The sequence below is a fragment of the Pan paniscus genome, chromosome 16 (assembly GCF_029289425.2).
Source record: "Pan paniscus chromosome 16, NHGRI_mPanPan1-v2.0_pri, whole genome shotgun sequence".
NCBI classification, from domain to species: domain Eukaryota; kingdom Metazoa; phylum Chordata; class Mammalia; order Primates; family Hominidae; genus Pan; species Pan paniscus.
In genome coordinates, this window is record NC_073265.2 from 45,262,298 (window position 1) to 45,283,979 (window position 21,682).

General features: G+C 41.2%; 1 protein-coding gene and 1 long non-coding RNA gene across 2 annotated transcripts in view; one reads left to right on the forward strand and one right to left on the reverse strand.

The window, feature by feature from the left end:
- Positions 1-21,682, forward strand: part of LOC117976030 (uncharacterized) — a 91,215-nt gene that overhangs the window by 4,048 nt on the left and 65,485 nt on the right. Inside the window, exon 2 of the long non-coding RNA XR_004666526.3 lies at positions 21,085-21,257. This is a non-coding gene — a long non-coding RNA (uncharacterized LOC117976030). The remainder of the gene's footprint in view (positions 1-21,084; positions 21,258-21,682) is intronic.
- LOC100985180 (CCR4-NOT transcription complex subunit 6-like) lies at positions 241-9,005 on the reverse strand. The gene is given in 2 exon segments (XM_034938810.3): positions 241-8,842; positions 8,845-9,005. Coding segments are annotated over 2 exon segments (1,464 nt in total). The 5' UTR covers positions 8,957-9,005; the 3' UTR covers positions 241-7,490.

The window sequence follows — 21,682 nt, forward strand, 5'->3', positions numbered from 1 at the left end:
GTACTTAGTTACATAGATTAAAAGGCTGAAATATACCACCTTAATCAAATGATCAAAGTGAACATTTGATAAATCAAAATCTTGCAACCCATTGCTTTTCCTCCATAACTTGGATCTAATCATGAGAAAACAAATCCAATTTAAGGAACGTACTACAAAATATCTGCCCTGTAATCTTCAAAAGTGTCAAGGACATAGAAGTCAAGAAAGTTGGAGGAACTGTTCCAGACTGACAGATTAAAGACCCTGTATTATGGTTCCCTAGAGAAACAGAACCAATAGGATGCAGATATATAAAAGATTTGTTATGGCCGGGCACGGTGGCTTACGCCTATAATCCCAGGTTTGGAGTGCAGTGGTGCTATCTTGGCTCACTGTAACCTCTGCCTCCTGGGTTCAGGTGATTCTCTTGCCTCAGTCTCCTGAGTAGCTGGGATTACTGGTATGCGCCACCATGCCTGGCTAATTTTTCTATTTTTAGTAGAGATAGCGTTTCACCATGTTGGCTAGGCTGGTTTTGAACACCTGGCCTCAAGTGATCTGCCTGCCTTGGCCTCCTAAAGTGCTGGGATTACAGGCATGTGCCAACATACCCAGTGTCAACATATTTTTTCTACCAGGAGTTTCAAAGCTCTATTTTAAAATTTATAAGCTGAGCATTGACTTATCTTTCTCTTTTCATTTCTGTAGTAACAGTTCTAGCCTGAGGGCAGTAATCAGAAAACCTCACTGCTGTCTGACTGGAGCCAGAGGAAGGGCGGCAGGATATTCCAGGAATATAAGTAGTTATCAACAATAAAATTTCACAATACCTTGCTATAGCTTCCACACCCTTATCTCTTACCTAAGCTTCAGACCTGTATTTCCCACTAACTGTCTCTGTCTTGGTATCACGAAAAAAGTCTCAAACTAAATAGATCCCAAAATGAACTCATTATAATCCTGTATTCTGTGTCTCTGGAAATAGCATTATTGTCTATCAAGTTGCAAAGGCTAGAGACTTCTGAGTATTCTAAAATTCATACCCCCTGCCCATTCCTACAACTTCTTCCTATCACCAATTTGTTATACAGTTGAAATTCTTTCCTCTTCTACCTAAGATTTTTTTTCTCTTCTTATTGGTATCCATGGCTAATGTCAGTACACCCATCATTGTCTGGTAATTGGCTCAGACTGGTAGCTTTTTGTCTTTTTTTGTTTCACCCTATATCTTCTGAGGCAAATGTTTGCATGCAGTAATTTTTTTTGAGACACACTCCCAAGCAGTAGTGTGCTGGACTCAACTCATACTGGCATCCAAGGTACAATTGTGTACACCTCTATCCAACTGCAGATTTGGTGATGTCATGTTGGTAGCTTGAAATTATGGTGTATTTATATCACAGAAATAGGCAAACGCTACAAACCAAGATAATTTTTTTTTCCTGGAGAGGCAGTTATTAAACATTTATCGGAACGCGACTGAGCCTAGGAAACATGAGTGAGGGACTGAAAAGAGTAAAACAAGGAATGGCATAAGACCCATGCAGTGATTTTGTAAATTTTTTAGTTTCCTTTACATGATTAACCTGATTTGGGCTCGATATCACTAAGGACCCTTCAGGAGTCATATAGAATGTACCTCAGAATTGTTCTACCAAGAAGGGAGTATTTATTCGTTAGTTTCCATTCCCTATTGGACAGGGGTTATTTCATAGGATGTTAATATTTGCAGATTTCTTTGTGTATAGAATGGCTGAATTGGCTCCTACAGGTATGTCCAACAGCAGTGGCAGTGAGGCACAGGGGCAGAAAGTGAAATATACATTAAACAACTAAAATGAGTTGCTGTCTGGTTACATCTCTACATCTTTGGTTGCTGCAGCAAGGACTGGAGTAAAGGTTAGTTGAGAGGGTATGAGTCAGAGTGCAAGAGGAATCTAATACATGTGCAGATCTGCCCCACACTTAGTCCATTCTGCCGTAGAGTCTTTGAGGTGTGTCCAGTATTTACCTCTCCAAAAGACTTGATAGACAAGGGTTTCTAGGATAAGCTGCAGCATCTACTGTGTAACTGGTCTCAGGGTCATAAATGATATGCATTATCTCTCTCCTATACCACCCACTCTCAATTTTCCCATTCTTGGCCAGTACTTCAGCAAATTTAGGTTATTGCCTGGTGGGGACTCAGATTTTCCTCCCCAAGAGGTATGATTTGTCAGTTGTGTTTAACTTATTGGGTCATGGTTCTAGTAATTGCCCATTTAGAATTGTCATTGGACATGCAAGTACTAAAATATGCAGTGGATCCCCTGAGTTCCAAACATACGCTTTCTTGTCTTTCTTGTGTAACTCAACCATAGCTCCTATACCTCCCTGCCAATATGGTAATTACTATGTTTGTCTATTGGTCCACTAACATGAGAAGCTCAAAAATGACCAAGTGGTGGTCATAGCTTCCAGTACAGTGGGACCCTTGCTGTGTCTCCTGGAAGAAGCATCCCTTCTACCCCATAGTAGGAACTAGGATTCCTATGCAGCAGTACCTAAATTGTCTTGCAGCTCTCCCTGAATTAGTCTGGGAGTTCTTTGAATATAGGAACTGTATTTATCTTCCCATTGGACACATAGAAGCCAGTCAACAGTTATATGAATGAAAGATTATATTTGCCAGAAACGGGGAAAAATGTATATGTAACACTGATTTTTTCCCTCATAAAATCTTATTTATGGATTTTATGCTGTTTCTTATTGCATATGACTCAATTCTGCAATAGATAAACCATATCTGTACCATTAATATGCCATAGTTCAAAACCTTTAAGCAAATGCTGTTGTTTATTTTAGCTCCCAAATATAAAATAAACTTACAAAGAACATTCCATTTCAATTATTAGCAATTTTTGAGTGGTAAAATGAAAAAGAGGTTAAAATATCAATATTACAAAAGTGTTGCCTTTCTACAATAACTTGAGCTTTCAGCTAAAATGAGTAGCATTTAGAATTTCTCTGATTATATTTGCCTGAATTATTAAAAAAAGAAAGATAATAATTTGAAATGCAAAATGCTTTATATGGTTCCTAGGAGAAGAAAAGACATTATTTGTGGGTTCTTTTACCCTAGCTATTTTTTTTTTTTTTTTTTTTTTTGAGAGTCAGTCTTACTCTGTCACCCAGGCTGGAGTGCAGTGGTGCGATCTCAGCTCACTGCAACCTCTACCTCCAAGATTCAAGTGATTTTCCTGCCTCAACCTCCTGAGTATACACTAGCTATTCTTAATTCTGAATAAGAGAGAATCTGCCTATAAAAGTGATTTTTAGTTAAACATTTAAGATATTTCTTCCATTCTATTTTAACATGTAGAGTAAAAGCATTATAAATAAGGATTCCTACTAAAGGTCTGGTGTTTCTACACTATTATTTAAAATGACTCAAATGTGTGAATGAAAATAAGATTATCTCCTTATAAGATCAAGAAGAGAAGTTGGCAAGCAATTAGAAGTGCTCAATATTATTCTATAGGTAATGTAATGTGTGTGTGTAGTTTTGTCTTCTTTCTTTATATGTAATATTTCTGAGGCAAATAAGTAGTTTTAAGTTACATACAGCTTCATATGTCTAAGCCATTTGATAAAATGGTCTCCAACTTTTTCTACCAAAAATAGATTAACATTCCAGTTTTGTTTTTAAGAGATGATGAGTGATAAAATGGCTTGAGGGCTTTGCAGGAAGCCGTTTATAAATTAAGCTAAAGGTCTTGTCTACCTGTACAAACTTGTTTAGCTTTTGGTTGAAGAAACTGAAGAGCAGATAAATACTTTGTAAGCAACTTTTACTATAAATTTGTAGCATGTGAATTCTTCCTTTTTCTTCTGACTCATTTCTGAGGCCAAAACTAAAGTAACTTCTGCTATGGTTTGAATATGTCTCCCAAAGTTTATGTGTTGGAAATTTAAACCCCAGTGCAACAGTGTTGAGAGGTGGGATCTTTAAGAGGTAATTATCAGCTGGGCGTAGTGACTCATGCCTGTAATCCCAGCACTTTGGGAGGTTGAAGCAGGAGGACTGCTTGAGGCCAGGAGTTTGAGACCAGCTTGGACAATATAGCAAAACCCTGTCTGTAAAAAAAAAAAAAAAAAAAAATTAATAAAATTAATTAGCCAGGCATGGTGGTGCGTGCCTATAGTCTTAGCTACTTGGGAGGCTGAGGTGGATAACTTGAGCCCAGGAGTTCAAATCTCTGTCCATTTAAAATTACCCAACAGATATTCTGTTATAGCAGCACAAAGTTTGAGGCAGATATTTTTGAGTTTAAAACACTATCTGTCACTGGGCACAGTGCTCACGCCTGTAATCCCAGCACTTTGGGAAGCCAAGGTGGGTGAATCACTTGAGGTCAGGAGTTCGAGACCACCCTGTCCAACGTGGTGAAACCCCATCTCTACTAAAAATACAAAATTAGCCGGGCATGGTGGCACATGCCTGTAATCCCAGCTACTTGGGAGGGTGAGGCAGGAGAATCGCTTGAACCCAGGAGGTGGAGGTTGCAGTGAGTCAAGATCACGCCATTGCCTTCCAGCCTGGGCAACAGCTGGGACTACAGGCGCATGCCACTACACCCAGCTAATTTTTTGTATTTTTAGTAGAAATGGGGTTTCACCATGTTGGCCAGAATGGTCTCGATCTCTTGACCTTGTGATCCACCTCCTCAGCCTCCCAAAGTGCTGGGATTACAGGCGTGAGCTACCGCGCCCAGCCAACACCCTTATTCTTAAAGGGGTGTACAACCAGGGTTTCTTTGTTGTTTATTTTTTTTCTGCCCATTTCTCCCCAAGTAATCCCTAGCTTCCTGTCATCCTTTTCCTTTCTTTTCTCCACCCTCCATTCCCTCACTGAATATACCAGGAACTCCAATATCTTCTTTCCTTAAACAGCAGAACAATTCAACTCTTCAATCCCAAATTTAGCTCTAGGCTCATTTTGCATACCTAAACCTATCAAGGTATTCAGCAGAACAAAAGGGACTTTCTTATAACAGAATGCACCCTCTTTAGAAGAGAACTGTCCTTATAAGTTAGCAATTTTAAACATTCTTCATTTTTAAAAAAATTTTTTTTACAATGTTTCCCATTTTTATTTTTTCCCTCTACATTTAACTATTAAAAAAGTTTGTTATTAATAAATGGGCTTCTCTGTGGTTCATATACAATCATAAGTGAACTTTAACTTCCATTTTATACAAACATCTCCAAAAATATTGGGAGTGAAGTATGGTAGGAAATATTGCTTACATTGCTAATTAACATGCGTATATGAAAGGAGGAAAATGTTTTGTTAATGCATATACCTCCAGAGCAGAAAACCTACCCAAAACAAAAGATCTAAAATAAAACTGATTACAAAAAAAGGTAATGTCCACAAAATTAAGTTTTTCATGCTATTCTACTTTCTAGTACTATGCTTCAGGTAATCAATTTGCATGGCTAGATGTTGGATACTTGAGGTATACAAGAAGGGAAACCTGCATGTTGAGGAAAATCTGTCATCTTAAGGGTTGTTTCTTTTTGTTTGTTTATTCTGGTACTTTAACATTTTTAAAAGATATTTTATTTACATCAAAATTCACTGAACTACAATGACATTCCAATTATAATAGATGACAAACAACGCCTCTATCACTAGGCACTTTTAAAAGGGAGTTCAGGCTTTACAGAACCCTTCTGATGCAATCCCATGTATGATATGACATCATCCCACCACCCTCGTCCCACTAAAATTACCCTCTGGGGAAATATTACCTTATATAGCCTGATTAATTTACTATGGAAGAAATTAGCATAAAATGACCAAAGTAAATGCATCATTTAAGACTAATAAAACAGTTTAGGATGTCAGGTTTGAAAGAGGAGACAAATTGTGTATATTTAAAACTAATTAAATAATTTAAATTTAACCTGTACTTTATATATTAGTGAGCCACAAATATAGGCTATTGTATTTTAAAATTTCATTCACATAATGGAAAATTTCTTGTTTATTAAAAATATCACATTTTGAGACTAGAAACAGTAAAATGCATGAAAAGTTTAAAATATAAATTTCAGAAAACTCTTATAGCAGCAAAAAAGCAGAATAAAGAAAAACTTAAAAACACAGACACAACCTTTTCCTGTTACTGTGCCATAATTAACATCAAGTAGCCAACAAATTTTTCCCCAGAAAACAGTATTCTGTTCACTGCCTCTTGAGTCACAGATTTTCAAGTGGCCCCTCCTAGGCAAAAAAAAGATTCCAACATACCTAAAGGCATCAACAATTGGGAATAAACCAGTAGCTTCTTAATTCAACCCTGACAGACAACTGAAACAAAGATTAAAAGCATATGATGGCCATTTGGCAGCTAGAGTCAGGAAAATGACCCAACGTTTTGAACTACTGCTCCAAATTTGTTCTCTCTCCCAAATCCTTTGCACTGTCATCTCAAAAAACCAACAGCCACATAATCTATGTTGGAAACACATAAAATATCTGTATGATTTTCCCCATCTGAAACTCTGATCAAGGCCTTTTTATTCAGCAGATTTTTTTCTTCTTTTAACATTTGACTATAATGGCAAAAATGATATAGGTCATATAACGTCTGTTTTCCTGGCACAACCAGACAGAAGGTTGAATTGGAATAAGGAAAAATTCATTCTGTGGGCATCCTAAACGTACCGCATTCTATTTTCAAGGTATGTGGCAATACAGATTACTTACTCTTTCTCTATAAATAAACTTGAGAGACAGGCTTAGAATTAATACTTCCAATAAGGTTATATAGAGAGGACAAAAAAACCAAAGTGATTCCTCAAAAAAACTCCAAACCAGCATTTGGCCAACAAATTGTCATGTGGTGTTACATGCTTGATTATGAAAGCATACTGTGCAACCATCTTTAACTTTTCAAATTTTCTTACCATGTATAGAGGCTATATCATAGTTTATGTACTGAACAAGTAAATTTAAGTACTCTGTTAATGTGCAAATGACTTGGGAATCCAAAAGTCAGTTATAAAGGAAAAATTCAAGGTTTTCCCTGGAAGGCATATCATCATTCAGTTTAAAATACTGTATTTATAGTTTTTTAAAATTGCCTTTTATAAAATGGTTGGCTCACTGAAACCATTCAAAAGAAAGTATTTGTTTTGGAAAAACAAATACACTGTTGTTGGGCCTCACATTGGTAATTTATCAATTTTGAATGCTGGCTGTTAATACAATATAAAGAAGGTCCAATTTAAAAACATGTTAAATTAAAATTTTGGAAAGAGAGTAATACTTTGGTTCCAGCCCTACTGCCAAATGATACCAATATGCACAAAAATGTACAAAGTCTTACAGCAAACACATAAAGAAAGAAACGTGAAGAAGCAGCTTAAGGATGGCCATACTTCACTCCTACATACTTTGATTTACAACTGTACAGGTCCATAGCAACAGATCCCCGTCTTGGCGGGGCAGTACTCCACTACCTCCGATTAGGCAAGTGAACACCATTGACAAGAGGCAGGAGTGGAGGGTGGAGTTCAAGTTGTGTTAACATTAAGAAGTGGTCTGAAGGGATATGAGGGTGTGGACACCCAGTAATGTTGTTCTCAACCAGCCATTGAGAATCTAAAGGCCCCAGGACACCAAGCACGTTCAAATGAGTCTTGGAATAGAAAATGTAGTCAATCACGCCTTTGAAATCAAAGGTGTAATTGGTGTAAGGCATCAAGGTATTTTCATAGGCGCTCTTAAGTTGGAAGCCATGTGTGATTCTCCCTTCTGAGCTTACATTCTTTCCATTGCAGCTGAAGTTCATAAGACACTCATTGTACCTTAGTTCCTTGAAGTCTTTATGGTTGTCAGCTATTCCTCCATTGCTTAAGTATTCCACAACACCTGAATCTGGCAATGAGTTAAGATCTGCACATAGCACCAGCGGGATGGAATTAGGATCTGCAGTTGGGCTGCCAGACCTACTAGAGGCTTTCTCCAGAATGGTTTTAACCTCTGAGACAAACATCATGGTCTGGATGAGCTTCACATCAGAATACTCTGGGTCCCAATGCATGTGGGCATTTGCCACTATAAGCAGCTGTTTGTCTGCAGCATGAATAGGCTTCATACCTGCTCCAAATAGTTCTTTGTGGACCTCTAATACCACAGTGACACCAATGTTATCTTTTGTCATCACTCTGTTCAGCATAGCTTCGGATCCATCTGAATTAGCCATTGCCACTTGGTTAAATTCCACTGTATGCTTCTGCACCAATGTAAATTTTTCTGTTTTGAAGAATATTGCACAACCATCTACATGCTTTCTCTCCTGCTCAGACATGATTTTGGCACGTGACTTTGGAGAAAAAAATCTATCATATTCACGCTCCTTCAATGCTGGCAGAAAGAGAGTGAAGTATTGCTCTGTTTCCACTTCCTGAAGACTAATGATATCTGCGTCACAGTTAACAATTTCTTCCATAATTCCCTTTTTCCTGTATTCCCAGTTTAATGCCCAGGATGGGCAATAACCATATAGCTGCCGGGTATCGTATTTATCACATAACACATTGTAACACATAACCGTGAATGATGCTGATGGCAGAATTTGGTCTCGTTCTTTTAATGTAATCCATGGCCTCGGAGGAAGCTGCTCTGGATGAACTGCCAGATTGTCAAGCATGAAGTTCAGTAGCTTTCGGGTTCCATCTGGGCCCTGGTATAAGTTGAGAATATCCTGTGATAAAGGATTGCCTTTCAAACCTAGAGTTTGTAGCTGGAAGAGCCGACCAAGTTCATAAGGCAAAACCCGTAACAGATTGTTATTTAAAAGCAATTCCCCGAGATTTCTAATTCTGCCCAGTGAGATTTTTTCCCATTGGCTACCTCCTCTGCTGACATGATGGTATAAATTCTGCGAGGATCTGGAGGATCATATTTTTCCTTTGGCATCCCTATTAGTCTGCATTCAGCGCGCCGGGGTCCGGGCGGCGGCGGCGGCGACGGGGCGGCTGGTGCTGGTGCTGCGGCGGCGGGGGAGGCGGCGGCGGCGGTGGCGGCGGTGGCGGCGGGGCTGAGGGCAGCAAAGACATCAACATTCTTCTTTAAACATTGTAGCGTTCTTGGTTGCACTAAGGATATTAAGGATCATGTTTGATCAGTGTGCCCTAGAGGAGTAATTGGCAAGAGACCCCCAGTCTGGATGCTCTTGCCACTGTGGATATGATTCTTTTAATTCTGATCTTAGACCTGGATTTTATTGCTATTAAGTCTGAAGGCATTCCCTTGTAGTACAGATGCCAGTTATATTAATTTCTTGCTTACAGTCAAACATTCCCTTGTACTCAACTAGGGTTCTATCATGTATAAGGGAAACACATTTTTTTCTGCCACTTTACATATAAGGTATTTGTCTTTTTTATAAAAGGCAGTACTGGTGGCTCATGCCTGTAATCCCAGCACTTTGGGAGGCTGAGGAGAGCGAATCATGAGGTCAAGAGTTCAAGACCAGCCTGACCAACATGGTGAAACCCTGTCTCTACTAAAAATACAAAAAATTAGCTGGGTGTAGTGACAGGCGCCTGTAATCCCAGCTACTCAGGAGGCTGAGGCAGGAGAATCACTTGAACCTGGGAGGCAGAGGTTGCAGTGAGCCAAGATCGCGCCACTGCACTCCAGCCTGGGCAACAGAATGAGATTCTGTCTCAAAAAAAAAAAAAGCAGTGCTGTTTACCTCAAGAATAATGTCAATTTCTTCCTGAAACTCAAGTGGATCTCAGTAAGAAACTAATTATTATTATTTTGGGGGAGATTTTTATTGTAAGGATCAAGAGAATAAAAAAAAAAGAACCAGTTCTCAGGAAGGAGAGAAACTGGAAAAGCTCTCGGGGCCTCAGAAGGGGGATCTCACAGACAATCTTAGGGGCCACCCTTGGGATAACTTGGCACTAACTGCCTTGTCTCCATGTGACTCTGCTAGAGATTTTATTTTATAAACATTTTATTTCACTTTATTTCTTTGAGACAGGATCTCACTCTGTAGCCCAGGCTGGAGTGCAGTGGCACGATCTTGGCTCACTGCAATCTCTGCCTCTCAGGCTCAGGCAATTCTCCTACCTCAGCCTCCCAAGTAGCTGGGATTACAGGCAGATGCCAACACACCTGTCTAATTTTTGTATTTTTAGTAGAGATGGGGTTTCACCATGTTGCCCAGGCTGGCCTCAAACTCCTCTGAGCTCAGGGGATCCTCTGTCTCAGCCTCCCAAAGTGGTGGGATTACAGGTGTGAGCCACTGCTCCCGCCATTAAAAACATTTCAAATTGAAGTACAACACACAAAAACTGAACAGGTCTTAAGTATACAGCTGAAGGAACTTTTGCCAAGTGAACGCACATACTAACTGGCACCCAGATTAAGACTCAGAACATTGTCCATGCCCCAGAGTCTTCATGTCATCTACTAGTCATTGCCTCCCACAAGTATTCGCTATTCTGACTTCTATCACAAATGTATTTTGCTTATTTTTGAACTTTATTGAAATGAAACCATACAGTATGCTTTAATGTCTGCCTTCCTTTGCTCAACATTATGCCTGTGCAATTGTCATGCCAGACTCCCATTGACCCCAATAGGGATGGCATCCTGTCTGAGAGGCTGAAGAAGAGATGTGGAGACAGCAACTGAGACATAGGGTTTATTGGAAGAAATTATATACAGGGATGGTCCAGTGGCAGCGGCTGGACAGGAGAACCACTCCCGTTTGTAAAAAGCATGCAGTTTTTATAGCATTTTTGCTTAGCACCCTCCATCTAGCAACCTCTACCTAGCAGTTTTCATTTAACCCAAAACAAAGGGCCTCAATCCCATGTACAGCCTGCATTCCGAGGGATGGACTAGGGGTTCAGATGTCCTTCATAGATAAGGAGGGAAACTCTGGGTTGACCACTCCCAGGTTCCTTAGCTCAGAACTCTGAACACACATTCCTCTTAGACCATAGGTTCACTCTTAAGGGTATACTTAAATTATTGCTGTCAGGTACATCTGTCATACAGCAATGTATCCTACTGTTGCATACAACAGTAACTTGTTCTGATTGTTATACAGTATTTCACTCTATGAATACTATACCCTTGATATACATTTGGGTTGTTGCCAATTTGGAGATATTATAAACAAAGCTACAAATGAACGTTCTTGCACATGTCTTTTGGGTCACCCATGTTTTCATTCACCAAGAGTGGAATTGCTGGGGGATAAGGTAAACGCATATTCGGATTTAGTAGACTGTTGCCAAATGGCTTTCCAAAGTGGCTATGCCAATGTACATTCCCAACAGCAGATGATTACTTTCAGTTGTTCCAGATCCTTGCTAACATGTGGTATTGTCATTTTAAAATTTTGTATCCTTTCTGATACGTGAGTAGTGCTAGCTCATTGTATGCATTTCCCTGATGACTAATGATAGAGCACCTTCTCCTAATATGTTCATTGAACAATTAAATATCCTCCTTTGTGAAGTGCCTGTTTAAGTATTTTGCCTGTCTTCTTATTGGGTTGTCTGTCTTTACATTATTTAGTCCTTTATTAAAATTCACACCTAAAATTTAAATTTCCAGAAAAGCCTGGGCATGGTGGCTCATGCCTGTAATCCCAGCACTTTGTGAGGCAGAGGTGGGCAGATCACTTGAGTCCCGGAGTTTGAGACCAGCCTGGGCAACATGGCAAAACTCTGTCTCTACAAAAAAATACAAAAATTAGCCAGGCGTGGTGGTGTGTACCTGTAGTCCCAGCTACCTAAGAGGCTGAGGTGGGAGGATCACCTGAGCCCAGCAGCCATGATCACACCACTGCACTCCAGCCTGAGTGACAGAATGAGACCCTGGCTCAAAAAAAAAAAATGAAAAAAGAAATGTTAAGTTATCCTAAAAAGCTCTCTGGTTCTTAATAATTCTAAAATTGTTTCCCTGCAATATTATTATCAAATAAGAATCAGGAGTAATTTTGGTTAAATTACTCCTGATAAATATGTAACATAAAACATATAAATATGTTATATAACAGATAAATATGTTTGGTAGAATATAACATATTTATATTCCAACAAATATAATCTAGTATTCTATGTGTTTTATTAAAATCTTATATTAATGTAGTAACAGTATTTTTCATTAATTGATATGGTTAGGCTGCATCCCCACCCAAATCTCATCTTGAATTGTAGTTCCCGTAATCCCCACATGTTGTGGGAGGGACGCGGTGGGAGGTGATTTAATCATGGGGGCAGTTACCCTCATGCTGTTCTCGTGATGGTGAGTGAGTTCTCATGAGATCTGATGGTTTTATAAGGGGCTTTTCCCCCTTTTGCTTGGCATTTTTCCTTGCTGTTGCCATGTGAAGAAGGACACGTTTGCTTCCTCTTCTGCCGTGATTGTAAGTTTCCTGAGACCTCCCCAGTCCTGTGAAACATTGAATCAATAAACCTCTTTCCTTTATAAATTACCCGGCCACGTGTGGTGGCTCATGCCTGTAATCCCAGCACTTTGGGATGCCGAGGTCAGGGATCACCTGAGGTCAGGAGTTTGAGAACGGGCTGGTCAACATGGTGAAACCCCATCTCTACTAAAAATACAAAATTAGCCGCGCGTATTGGTGGGTGCCTGTAATCCCAGCCACTCGGGAGGCTGAGGCAGGAGAATCGCTTGAACCCAGGAGGCAGAGGTTGCAGTGAGCTGAGATCACGCCATTGCACTCCATCCTGGGCAACAACAGCAAAACTCTGTATCAAAAAAAAAAAATTTACCCAGTCTCAATATGCAATCTCTGCCTCCCAGGTTCAAGCGATTCTCCTGCCTCAGCCTCCCAAGTAGCTGGGATTACAGGCGCCTGCCACCATGCCTGGCTAATTTTTTGTATTTTTAGTAGAGACGGGGTTTCACCATATTGGCCAGGATGGTCTTGATCTCTTGACCTCGTGATCCACCCGCCTCAGCCTCCCAAAGTGCTGGGATTACAGGCGTGAACCACTGTGCCCGGCTAGCACTATTCTTTTAAAAATTAGTATATTATAAATAAGGCTAAAGTCATTTTTTATTTGAATTCCCCAAATCCTAGTACCCTCCCCTGTGCCAGAAGTAGCCGTTGTTTTAAGTTTGATGTGCACAATTCACTGTAGTAAACAGTATATACATTGTTCTACAACTTGCTTTTTCCCTTCCACACTTTGTCTTGTTATGCTGTGTTGCATACTCATCTAATTAATACATTTCAGCAGCTTTAAGGAAAAATACAATATCAATATACCACAATTTATTTAAGCTATTCCCCTGTGGATGTCAATTGGGTTGTATAGAATTTACATTGTTTCATGTGACTTTTTCACATAATAGGGAAGACATTTCTATACACAAAATTGATCAAAAAAGCTCAATGTTTAACACAGAGAAAAAAATTACATTTGCAGTCAATACTTTTGTATCTATTCTGCAATAAAAACTTTTATATCCTTTGGCATCACCTAAAACATACAGTGAGGGAATGCCCTCTTATTCTAAAATTCTGTGATCCTGTAAGTATTCCCAATAGGCTATGCCAAGTTGCTTTTTGTTTTCTTATCATACACTGGATACGTAGTGGGTTTTGTTTATTTGTTTGAAATAGGCCGGGCGCGGTGGCTCATCCCTGTAATCCCAGCACTTTGGGAGGCTGAGGCGGGCGGATCATGAGGTCAGGAGATCGAGACCATCCTGGCTAACATGGTGAAACCCCGTCTCTACTAAAAATACAGAAAATTTGCCGGGCCTGGTGGTGGGCGCCTGTAGTCCCAGCTACTCGTGAGGCTGAGGCAGGAAGGAGAATGGTGTGAACCCGGGAGGCGGAGCTTGCAGTGAGGTGAGACTGCGCCACTGCACTCCAGCCTGGGTGACAGAGTGAGACTCCATCTCAAAAAAAAAAAAAAAAAAAGAGTAAGGGTGTTTAACATTAAAGTTGTTGGCATTTTTACAATATAAGTCCCTTATCTGTCCCCAAAATATTTGATCACGTTTATTAAACATAAATATCTCTTTCATGTACGTGTGGATCTTGAATAGAAGGGTATGTTTCATGTAAAGGTTGGTATGATGTTCAACAGACAGCATAGAGTTCAATATACACTAGAGAGTGAGATGACCCATAAACTGAACCAGAGCTAGTAGTAATGAACATATAAACATGAACACATGTAGAGTTCAAAGAAATCTGAGGGATTGCTTTGAATTTCTCTAGAGCCTGGAATAATCATTAAAGTCACTCTCAGTATAATCTCATGGGCAAGGAAAACTTCAATTGCTCTTGGTGTACACAAGTCTTTACTGGGTTAGGTGCAGTGGTTCAAACCTGTAATCCCAGCATTTTGGGAGGCCAAGACAGGAGGATCACTTGAGCCCAGGAATTTGAGACCAGCCTGGGCAACATAGTAAGACCTCATCTCTACAAATAATTTTTTTTAAGATTACCTGGCTGTGGTGGTGTGCATCTGTAGTCCCAGCTACTCAGGTGAGGTGGGAGGAGTGGTTGAGCTCAGAGGTCAAGGCTGCAGTGAGCTGTGATGGCACCACTATACCCCAGCCTGGGCAACAGGGTAAGACCCTGTCTCCAAAAAAAAAAAAAAAGACTTTACTAAAGGCTAGGCAATAACGAATAACCAAAGGGAAATAAACACAACATGTAACACCAAACTAGATTGTCCGGTTATTACATGACTGTAATAGGTCCGTTGCCTGATGTTCATGGTAAGCCAATACGCCAAGACACCAGGTTGCAGCAAAGAAAGAGTTTTAATTGTAGGGCTGCCATATGAGGAGATGGGAGGAAACTTCAAACTCCCTGAGGAGTTTGGGGCTAGAGTTTATAAGGGTTTTGGAGTGAGCCAAGGAGTGACAATTGTTGCTTGGTTGAAGAGTACAAGATGAAGTCATGGTACAGAGAGATGAAGAAATGATATTCTCATGTTGATGCTGATTGAGTTACCCTATGAGGGTCTTGAACTGCTTGGCATCAGCTGTTCTGCTGGAATTCAGGATCTGCTTAAGCAATTCTTAAAGTGTTAGGACTCTAATGTCAGAAATCATATCTATCTTAAACAAAAGCTGTATGATTCTAGGGCCAGGAATCCTATTTATAGGTATAATGGGGGTGCAGATGGCCAGCATCTAGTGTGATACGACTTTCAGTAACAAGGAAGTGGGTCAACATGCAGACTGATTACCTCTTGATTATAATTTTTTCTGTCCAGATTTCTTGTAAAGCCCATGAGGGTGGTATATTAGTCTGTTTTCATGCTGCTGATAAAGACATGCCCGAGACTGGGAAGAAAAAGAGGTTTAATTGGACTTACACTTCCACATGGCTGGGGAGGCCTCAGAATCATGGCAGGAGGTGAAAGGCACTTCTTACACAGTGGGAGTAAGACAAAAAATGAGGAAGAAGCAAAAGTGGAAACCCTGATAAACCCATTAGATCTCATGAGACTTATTCACTATCATGAGAATAGCACTGGAAAGACCAGCCCCCATGATTCAATTACCTCCTCCCACTGGGTCCCTCCCACAATATGTGGGAATTCTGGGAAATAAAATTCAAGTTGAGATTTGGGTGGGGACACAGCCAAACCATATCATTCCACCCCTGGCCCCTCCAAATCTCATGTCCTCACATTTCAAAACCAATCATGCCTTCCCAACAGTCCCCCAAACTTAACTTATTTCAGCATTAACCCAAAAGTCCACAGTCCAAAGTCTCATCTGAGACAAGGCAAGTAAGTCCCTTCCGCCTATGAGCCTGGAAAATCAAAAGCAAGCTAGTTACTTCCTGAATACAATGGGGGTACAGGTATTGGGTAAATACAGCCATTCCAAATGGAAGAAATTGGCCAAAACAAAGGGGTTACAGGGCCCATGCAAGTCTGAAATCCAGTGGGGCAGTCAAATTTTAAAGCTCCAAAATGATCTCCTTTGACTCCAGGTCTCACATTGAGGTCATGCTGATGCAAGAGGTGGGCTCCCATGGTCTTGGGCAGCTCTGCCCCTGTAGCTTTTCAGGGTACAGCCTCCCTCCTGGCTGCTTTCACAGGCTGGCATTGAGTGTCTGCAGCTTTTCCAGGTGCACGGTGCAATCTATCAGTGGATCTACCATTCTGGGGTCTGGAGGATGGTGGCCCTCTTCTCACAGCTCCACTAGGCAGTGCCCCAGTAGGGACTCTGTGTGGGAGCTCCAACCCCACATTTTCCTTCTGCACTGCCCTAGTAGAGGTTCTCCATGAGAGCCCCACCCCTGCAGCAAACTTCTGCCTGGGCATCCAGGCATTTCCATACATCTTCTGAAATCTAGGCAGAGGTTCTCAAACCTCAATTCTTGACTTCTGTGAACCCGCATGCTCAAAACCGTGTGGAAGCTGCCAAGGCTTGAGGCTTTCACCCTCTGAAGCCACAGACCAAGCTCTGTGTTGGCCCCTTTCAGCAATGTCTGGAGCAGCTGGGACACAGAGCACCAAGTCCCTAGGCTGCACACAGCACAGAGACCCTGGGTCTGGCCCACTAAACCATTTTTCCCTCCTGGGCCTCTGGGCCTGTGATGGGAGGGGCTGCTGTGAAGTCTCTGACATCAACCGAGAGACATTTTCCTCATGATCTTGGGGATTAACATGAAGCTCTGTGCTACTTATGCAAATTTCTGCAGCTGGCTTGAATCTCTCAAAAAAAAAAAAGGTTTTTCTTTTCTGCATCGTCAGGCTGCAAATTTCCTGAACTTCTATGCTCTGTTTCCATTTTAAAACAGAATGCTTTTAACAGCACCCAAGTCATGTTTTGAATGCTTTGCTGCTTAGAAATTTCTTCCACCAGGTACCCTAAATCATCTCTCTCAATTTCAAAGTTCCACAAATCTCTAGGACAGGGGCAAAATGCCACCAGTCTCTGCTAAAACATAACAAGAGTCACCTTTGCTCCAGTTCCCAACAAGTTCCTCATCTCCATCTGAGACCACCTCAGCCTGGACCTTATTGTTCATATCGCTATCAGCGTTTTTGTCAAAGCCATTCAACAAGTCTCTAGGAGGTTCCAAACTTTCCCACATTTTCCTGTCTTCTTCTGAGCCCTCCAAACTGTTCCAACCTCTTTGTGTTACCCAGTTCCAAAGTCGCTTCCACATTTTTAGGTATCTTTTCAGCAATGCCACACACTACTGGTCCCAATTTACTGTATTAGTCCACTTTCATGCTGCTTATAAGACATACCCTAGACTGGAAAGAAAAGGATGTTTAATTGGACTTACAATTCCAAATGGCTGGGGAGGCCTCAGAATCATGGTGGGAGGTGAAAGGCACTTCTTAACATGGCGGTGAAAAGAGAAAAAATGAGGAAAAAGCAAAAGCGGAAACCCCCGATAAACCCATCATATCTCATGAGACTTATTCACTATCATGAGAATAGCATGGGAAAGACCAGCCCCCATGATTAAGTTACCTTCCCCTGGGTCCCTCCCACAACACATGGGAATTCTGGGAGATACAATTCAAGTTGAGACTTGGGTGGGGACACAGCCAAGCCATATCAGGTGGCTTCAATAACTTGCTCACCAGAGCTCCCAATCTGCCATCCAGTTGCATTCATCTTAGACGTATCACTTAGGGGACTGAGCCTGGACACCTATTGTTTTAGTTAAGAGGCTTCCACCTCAATTAACAGAAAACCAACTCCACTCCTTAAACAGTGAAGTTGGCTTATATAACCAAATGTCTTGATATATGCAGACTTCAGGTACCATATAGTCATTGCCCGACAGGTTCTTCCTCTCCACTGCACAGACAAAATCAATGCACTGAGATGGCAGCACTGCAGTAGAGAAAGAGTTTAATTGACATGAGGCAAGCCCATGAGGGAGAACTGGGCTCAAATCAGTCTCTGAAGATTTGGAGGTTAGGAGTTTTTAGGGAGTAGGTGCTGCTGATTGGTTGGGGATGAAATCGTAGGGGTGTGGAAAATAGTCCCCATGGGCTGAGTCTGCCTCTGGGTGGGGCCACAGGATTCATTGAGTCATGAGTTCAGGTGGGGTCCATCTGAAAAACATCTCAAAGTAATTATAGGTTCTGTAATAGTGATGTTATATAGGAGCAATTGGGAAGGTCACAAATCTTGTGACCTCTGGTCACATGACTCCTGAGCAGTAAGGGATTAGAAACTATGCCTACATTTTAGCAGAGTTCAGCACCCTCTCATAATCCGAAGCTTGTGGCTTTTTATTCGTTTTACAGATGCAGTTTAGTTTTGGGAAGGGCTGTTATTACCCCTGCTTTAAGGTTAAACTATAAACTAAATTCTCCCCATGGTTAGCTTGGCCCACACCCAGGAAAGACCGAGGATAGCTTGGAGGTCAGAAGCAAGATGGAATCAACTATGTCAGATTTCTCTAACTGTCATAATTTTGCAAAGGCAGTTTCAACATAATCAAAGTTCTAGCCTGATTTTCTTGCAGTGTTTGCGAGTCCATTCTCCATGTGTAGGTTTTGTTCTCAGGCTGGCTTCCCTCAAGGACACAAATTAAGCAACAGGTTTCTTTGCTTACATTCAATATGGAACAGTGAGATCTACTTTCCATTATTATCACTCAAATATAAAGAACTTTCCCAAAAGCTATTAGTAGCTCAAATTTTATTGGCCAACACTGAGGTACATTCCCATTCCTAAACCATTTGCTGGCCAGGGATGAGATTACATGGTTAGTTTACCTTAACCAGTCCTTACTTTGTGAGCTGAGGATGGTGTTAGCTTTCCCTAATCCCAAAGGTTGGATAAGGATGGATACCAGAACAAAATTGGGGAACTATGAGAAGGAAGGTGTGGGAAATTGAATACAGGTAGGCACCAAGAATATCCACTATATATATATTTTTTCTACCTTCTTTAAATTATCACACTATTATTCCCTTGATTTTTGTGGTCCAACTGCACTGCCTTTCTTTTGGATCATCAAACATGCCTTGCTCCTTGTCACCCTAAGATCTTTGTTCAGACTATTTTCTTAGCCTGGAATTCTCTTCTCCCACTCTCTTTCCTGGTAAAATGCTACTCACTTAAAAGTCATTTCTTTCATAAAGCCTTCCCTCAGCCCCTTACTACATTATGTGCCTCTTCTTCCAACTCAAACTAACTTAAGCAAAAGGAGAATACAGTCAGTTCTCATTATGTGCCGTAGTTATGTTCTATCAAGTTACCATAAACACTGCATTAGTGAATACTGAACCATTACTCCCAGAAGACTTAAAAGGTTAGGTTCCAGGGAGCCTCCGGTCACAATATTCTCCTCAATGGATCAATACATAACCTTGTTTTATGTGTGTTTTGGCTTAAAGACATCTCATTTAATGTGTATTGTTGATTCATTAACACTGAACTATCAGCATGCTAACTCATGCCTGAACAAAGCTTATCTAACCCATATATTTTCTCTGTAAGGCACATCTCAGCCTTGTATTCAGGAACGCTAACCAAAACAGCACTTTAGCACTAAGCTCCAGGGCCATTTTAAACAGTGAAAACAACGAAAAGCACAAAATGTGAAAAACGTGGCACTAAATAGATTGCAAAAAGGACATTTGTTTACAGTGTGAGAGGTGAAGCAAGACAGCAGACGTCTTGTTGAACCTCAGCTGGAAACATGCACATCAGGTGACTCAAATTTTTCACTACTCTGTACATACATGTCAGTGAATGATTGTGAAAGCACTGTTGGGGCTCAGAAAACAATACCCCATAGTATGGCACTGTGGCATGCTGAGTGCTTTGAACTGAAGGAGAACCAAGGTCTCACTGACTTTCTCCTGTGCTCTTGTCTCTTGCCCTTCTCTCCTGAAGAGCAAGAGGGAGCTCTCTCTGAATTTCCCTTACTTGCCTAAAAATGGATCCTCCAAAAGGGACTCATTTGTCCCCTCTCTGCAATCTCATTAGCTAGGGAAGATTAATTATATCACAGGAGAGGAGACTAAAGGTTGGTACCTTGCCCAGATAGACTTTGTCAAAAGTTGCCACCTATTCTTCTTCTTCCTGTATTTTTTTTTTTTTTTTTGAGATAGGGTCTCATTCCTATCGCCCAGGCTGGAGTGCAGTGGCACTATTGTGGCTTACTGCAGCCTTGAGCTCCCACGCTGAAGGGGTCCTCCTGCCTCAGCCTCTTGAGTAGCTGGGACCATGGCATGTGCCTCCACACCCAGCTATTTTTTTTTCTTTTTTTGTAGGTATGTGGGGTTTTTCCATATTGCCCAAGCTGATCTCAAACTTCTGACCTCAAGCGATCTGGCTGCCTCAGCCCCAAATGCTGGGATTACAGACATGAGCCACTGCCCCCAGCCCAACTGTTCTGAGGGTTGCTACTTGAGATATTTTCTCTGTATAACAAGACAACTTTGTTCACTATAAATTTCCTCCTCTCACCCTCTCATAACCTGTCACCACCTCCCCACAGAAGCCTCAAGCCCCTATTTCCTTCTATAGCTCAGGATGCTATAAAAACTTTGACCATCCGCCCCTTCTTTGAATCTTATAATTTGTGAGGCTCCCACGTGCATGCACATAATAAAACTGTATGCCTTTTCTCTTGTTAATCTGTATGCTGTCAGTTTATTCCAGAGACTCAAATTATCAAACCTTCAGAAAGTAGGGGGAAGGTTTAAAACTCCCTTATAGTTTCAAGAGTATTAATCTGGGGGTTACAAATACACTTTAGTAGGTAAGTAAATTTGCAAATACAGAATCCATGAATAATGAGTGTGGTGGTTAATACTAGGGGTCAACTTGATTGAAGGATGCCTACATAACTGGTAAAGTATTGTTTCTGGGTGTGTCTGTGAGGGTGTTGCCAGAGGAGATTAACATTTGAGTCAGCGGACTGGGAGAGGAAGACCCACCCTCCATGTGGGTGGGCACCATCCAATTGGCTGCCAGAGAGGCTAGAACGAAGCAAGCAGAGGAAGGTGGGATAAGCTGGCTTGCTGAGTTTTCTAACTTTCATCTTTTTCCCATGCTGGATGCTTCCTGCCGTTGGACATCAGACTCCAGGTTCTTCGGGGACTCTTGGACTTACACCAGCGTTTTGCCGGGGGCTCTGTCGGCTGCACTGTCAGCTTCCCTACTTTTGAGACTTTTGGAATCGGACTGAGCCACTACTGGCTTCCTTCTTTCTCAGCTTGGAGACAGCCTGTCATGGACTTCGCCTTGTGATCGTGTGAGTCAATTCTCCTTAAGAAACTCCTTTTCATGTATACATCTACATCCATCCTATTAGTTCTGTCCCCCTGGAGAACCCTGACTAATACAATAAGAATCAATTGTATGTTGCTGGATATACCTGGAAAGTCCAAGGAGGTAAATCTGATTCCAGGAATGACTAGATCTGAGAGTTTCAGGTCTCTCTTTTTTCCATCCCTCTGTTGTCTCTTCATGGCTTTGTTCTTGAAGAGGTTCTCTCTACTCAGCAGCACAACAGCTACCAGTAGTCCCAACTCTATGTAATTCTTAGTTTACCCCCAAGCCCAGAAGATAAACCCTTTACTCCCAAGCTCTATGTATTTAATCTAAGAGAATAGTCTGATTGGGCTTTCTTGTACCCATTCCCTCATCTAGGGCAGGTGCAAGCGTGTTAGCCCCACC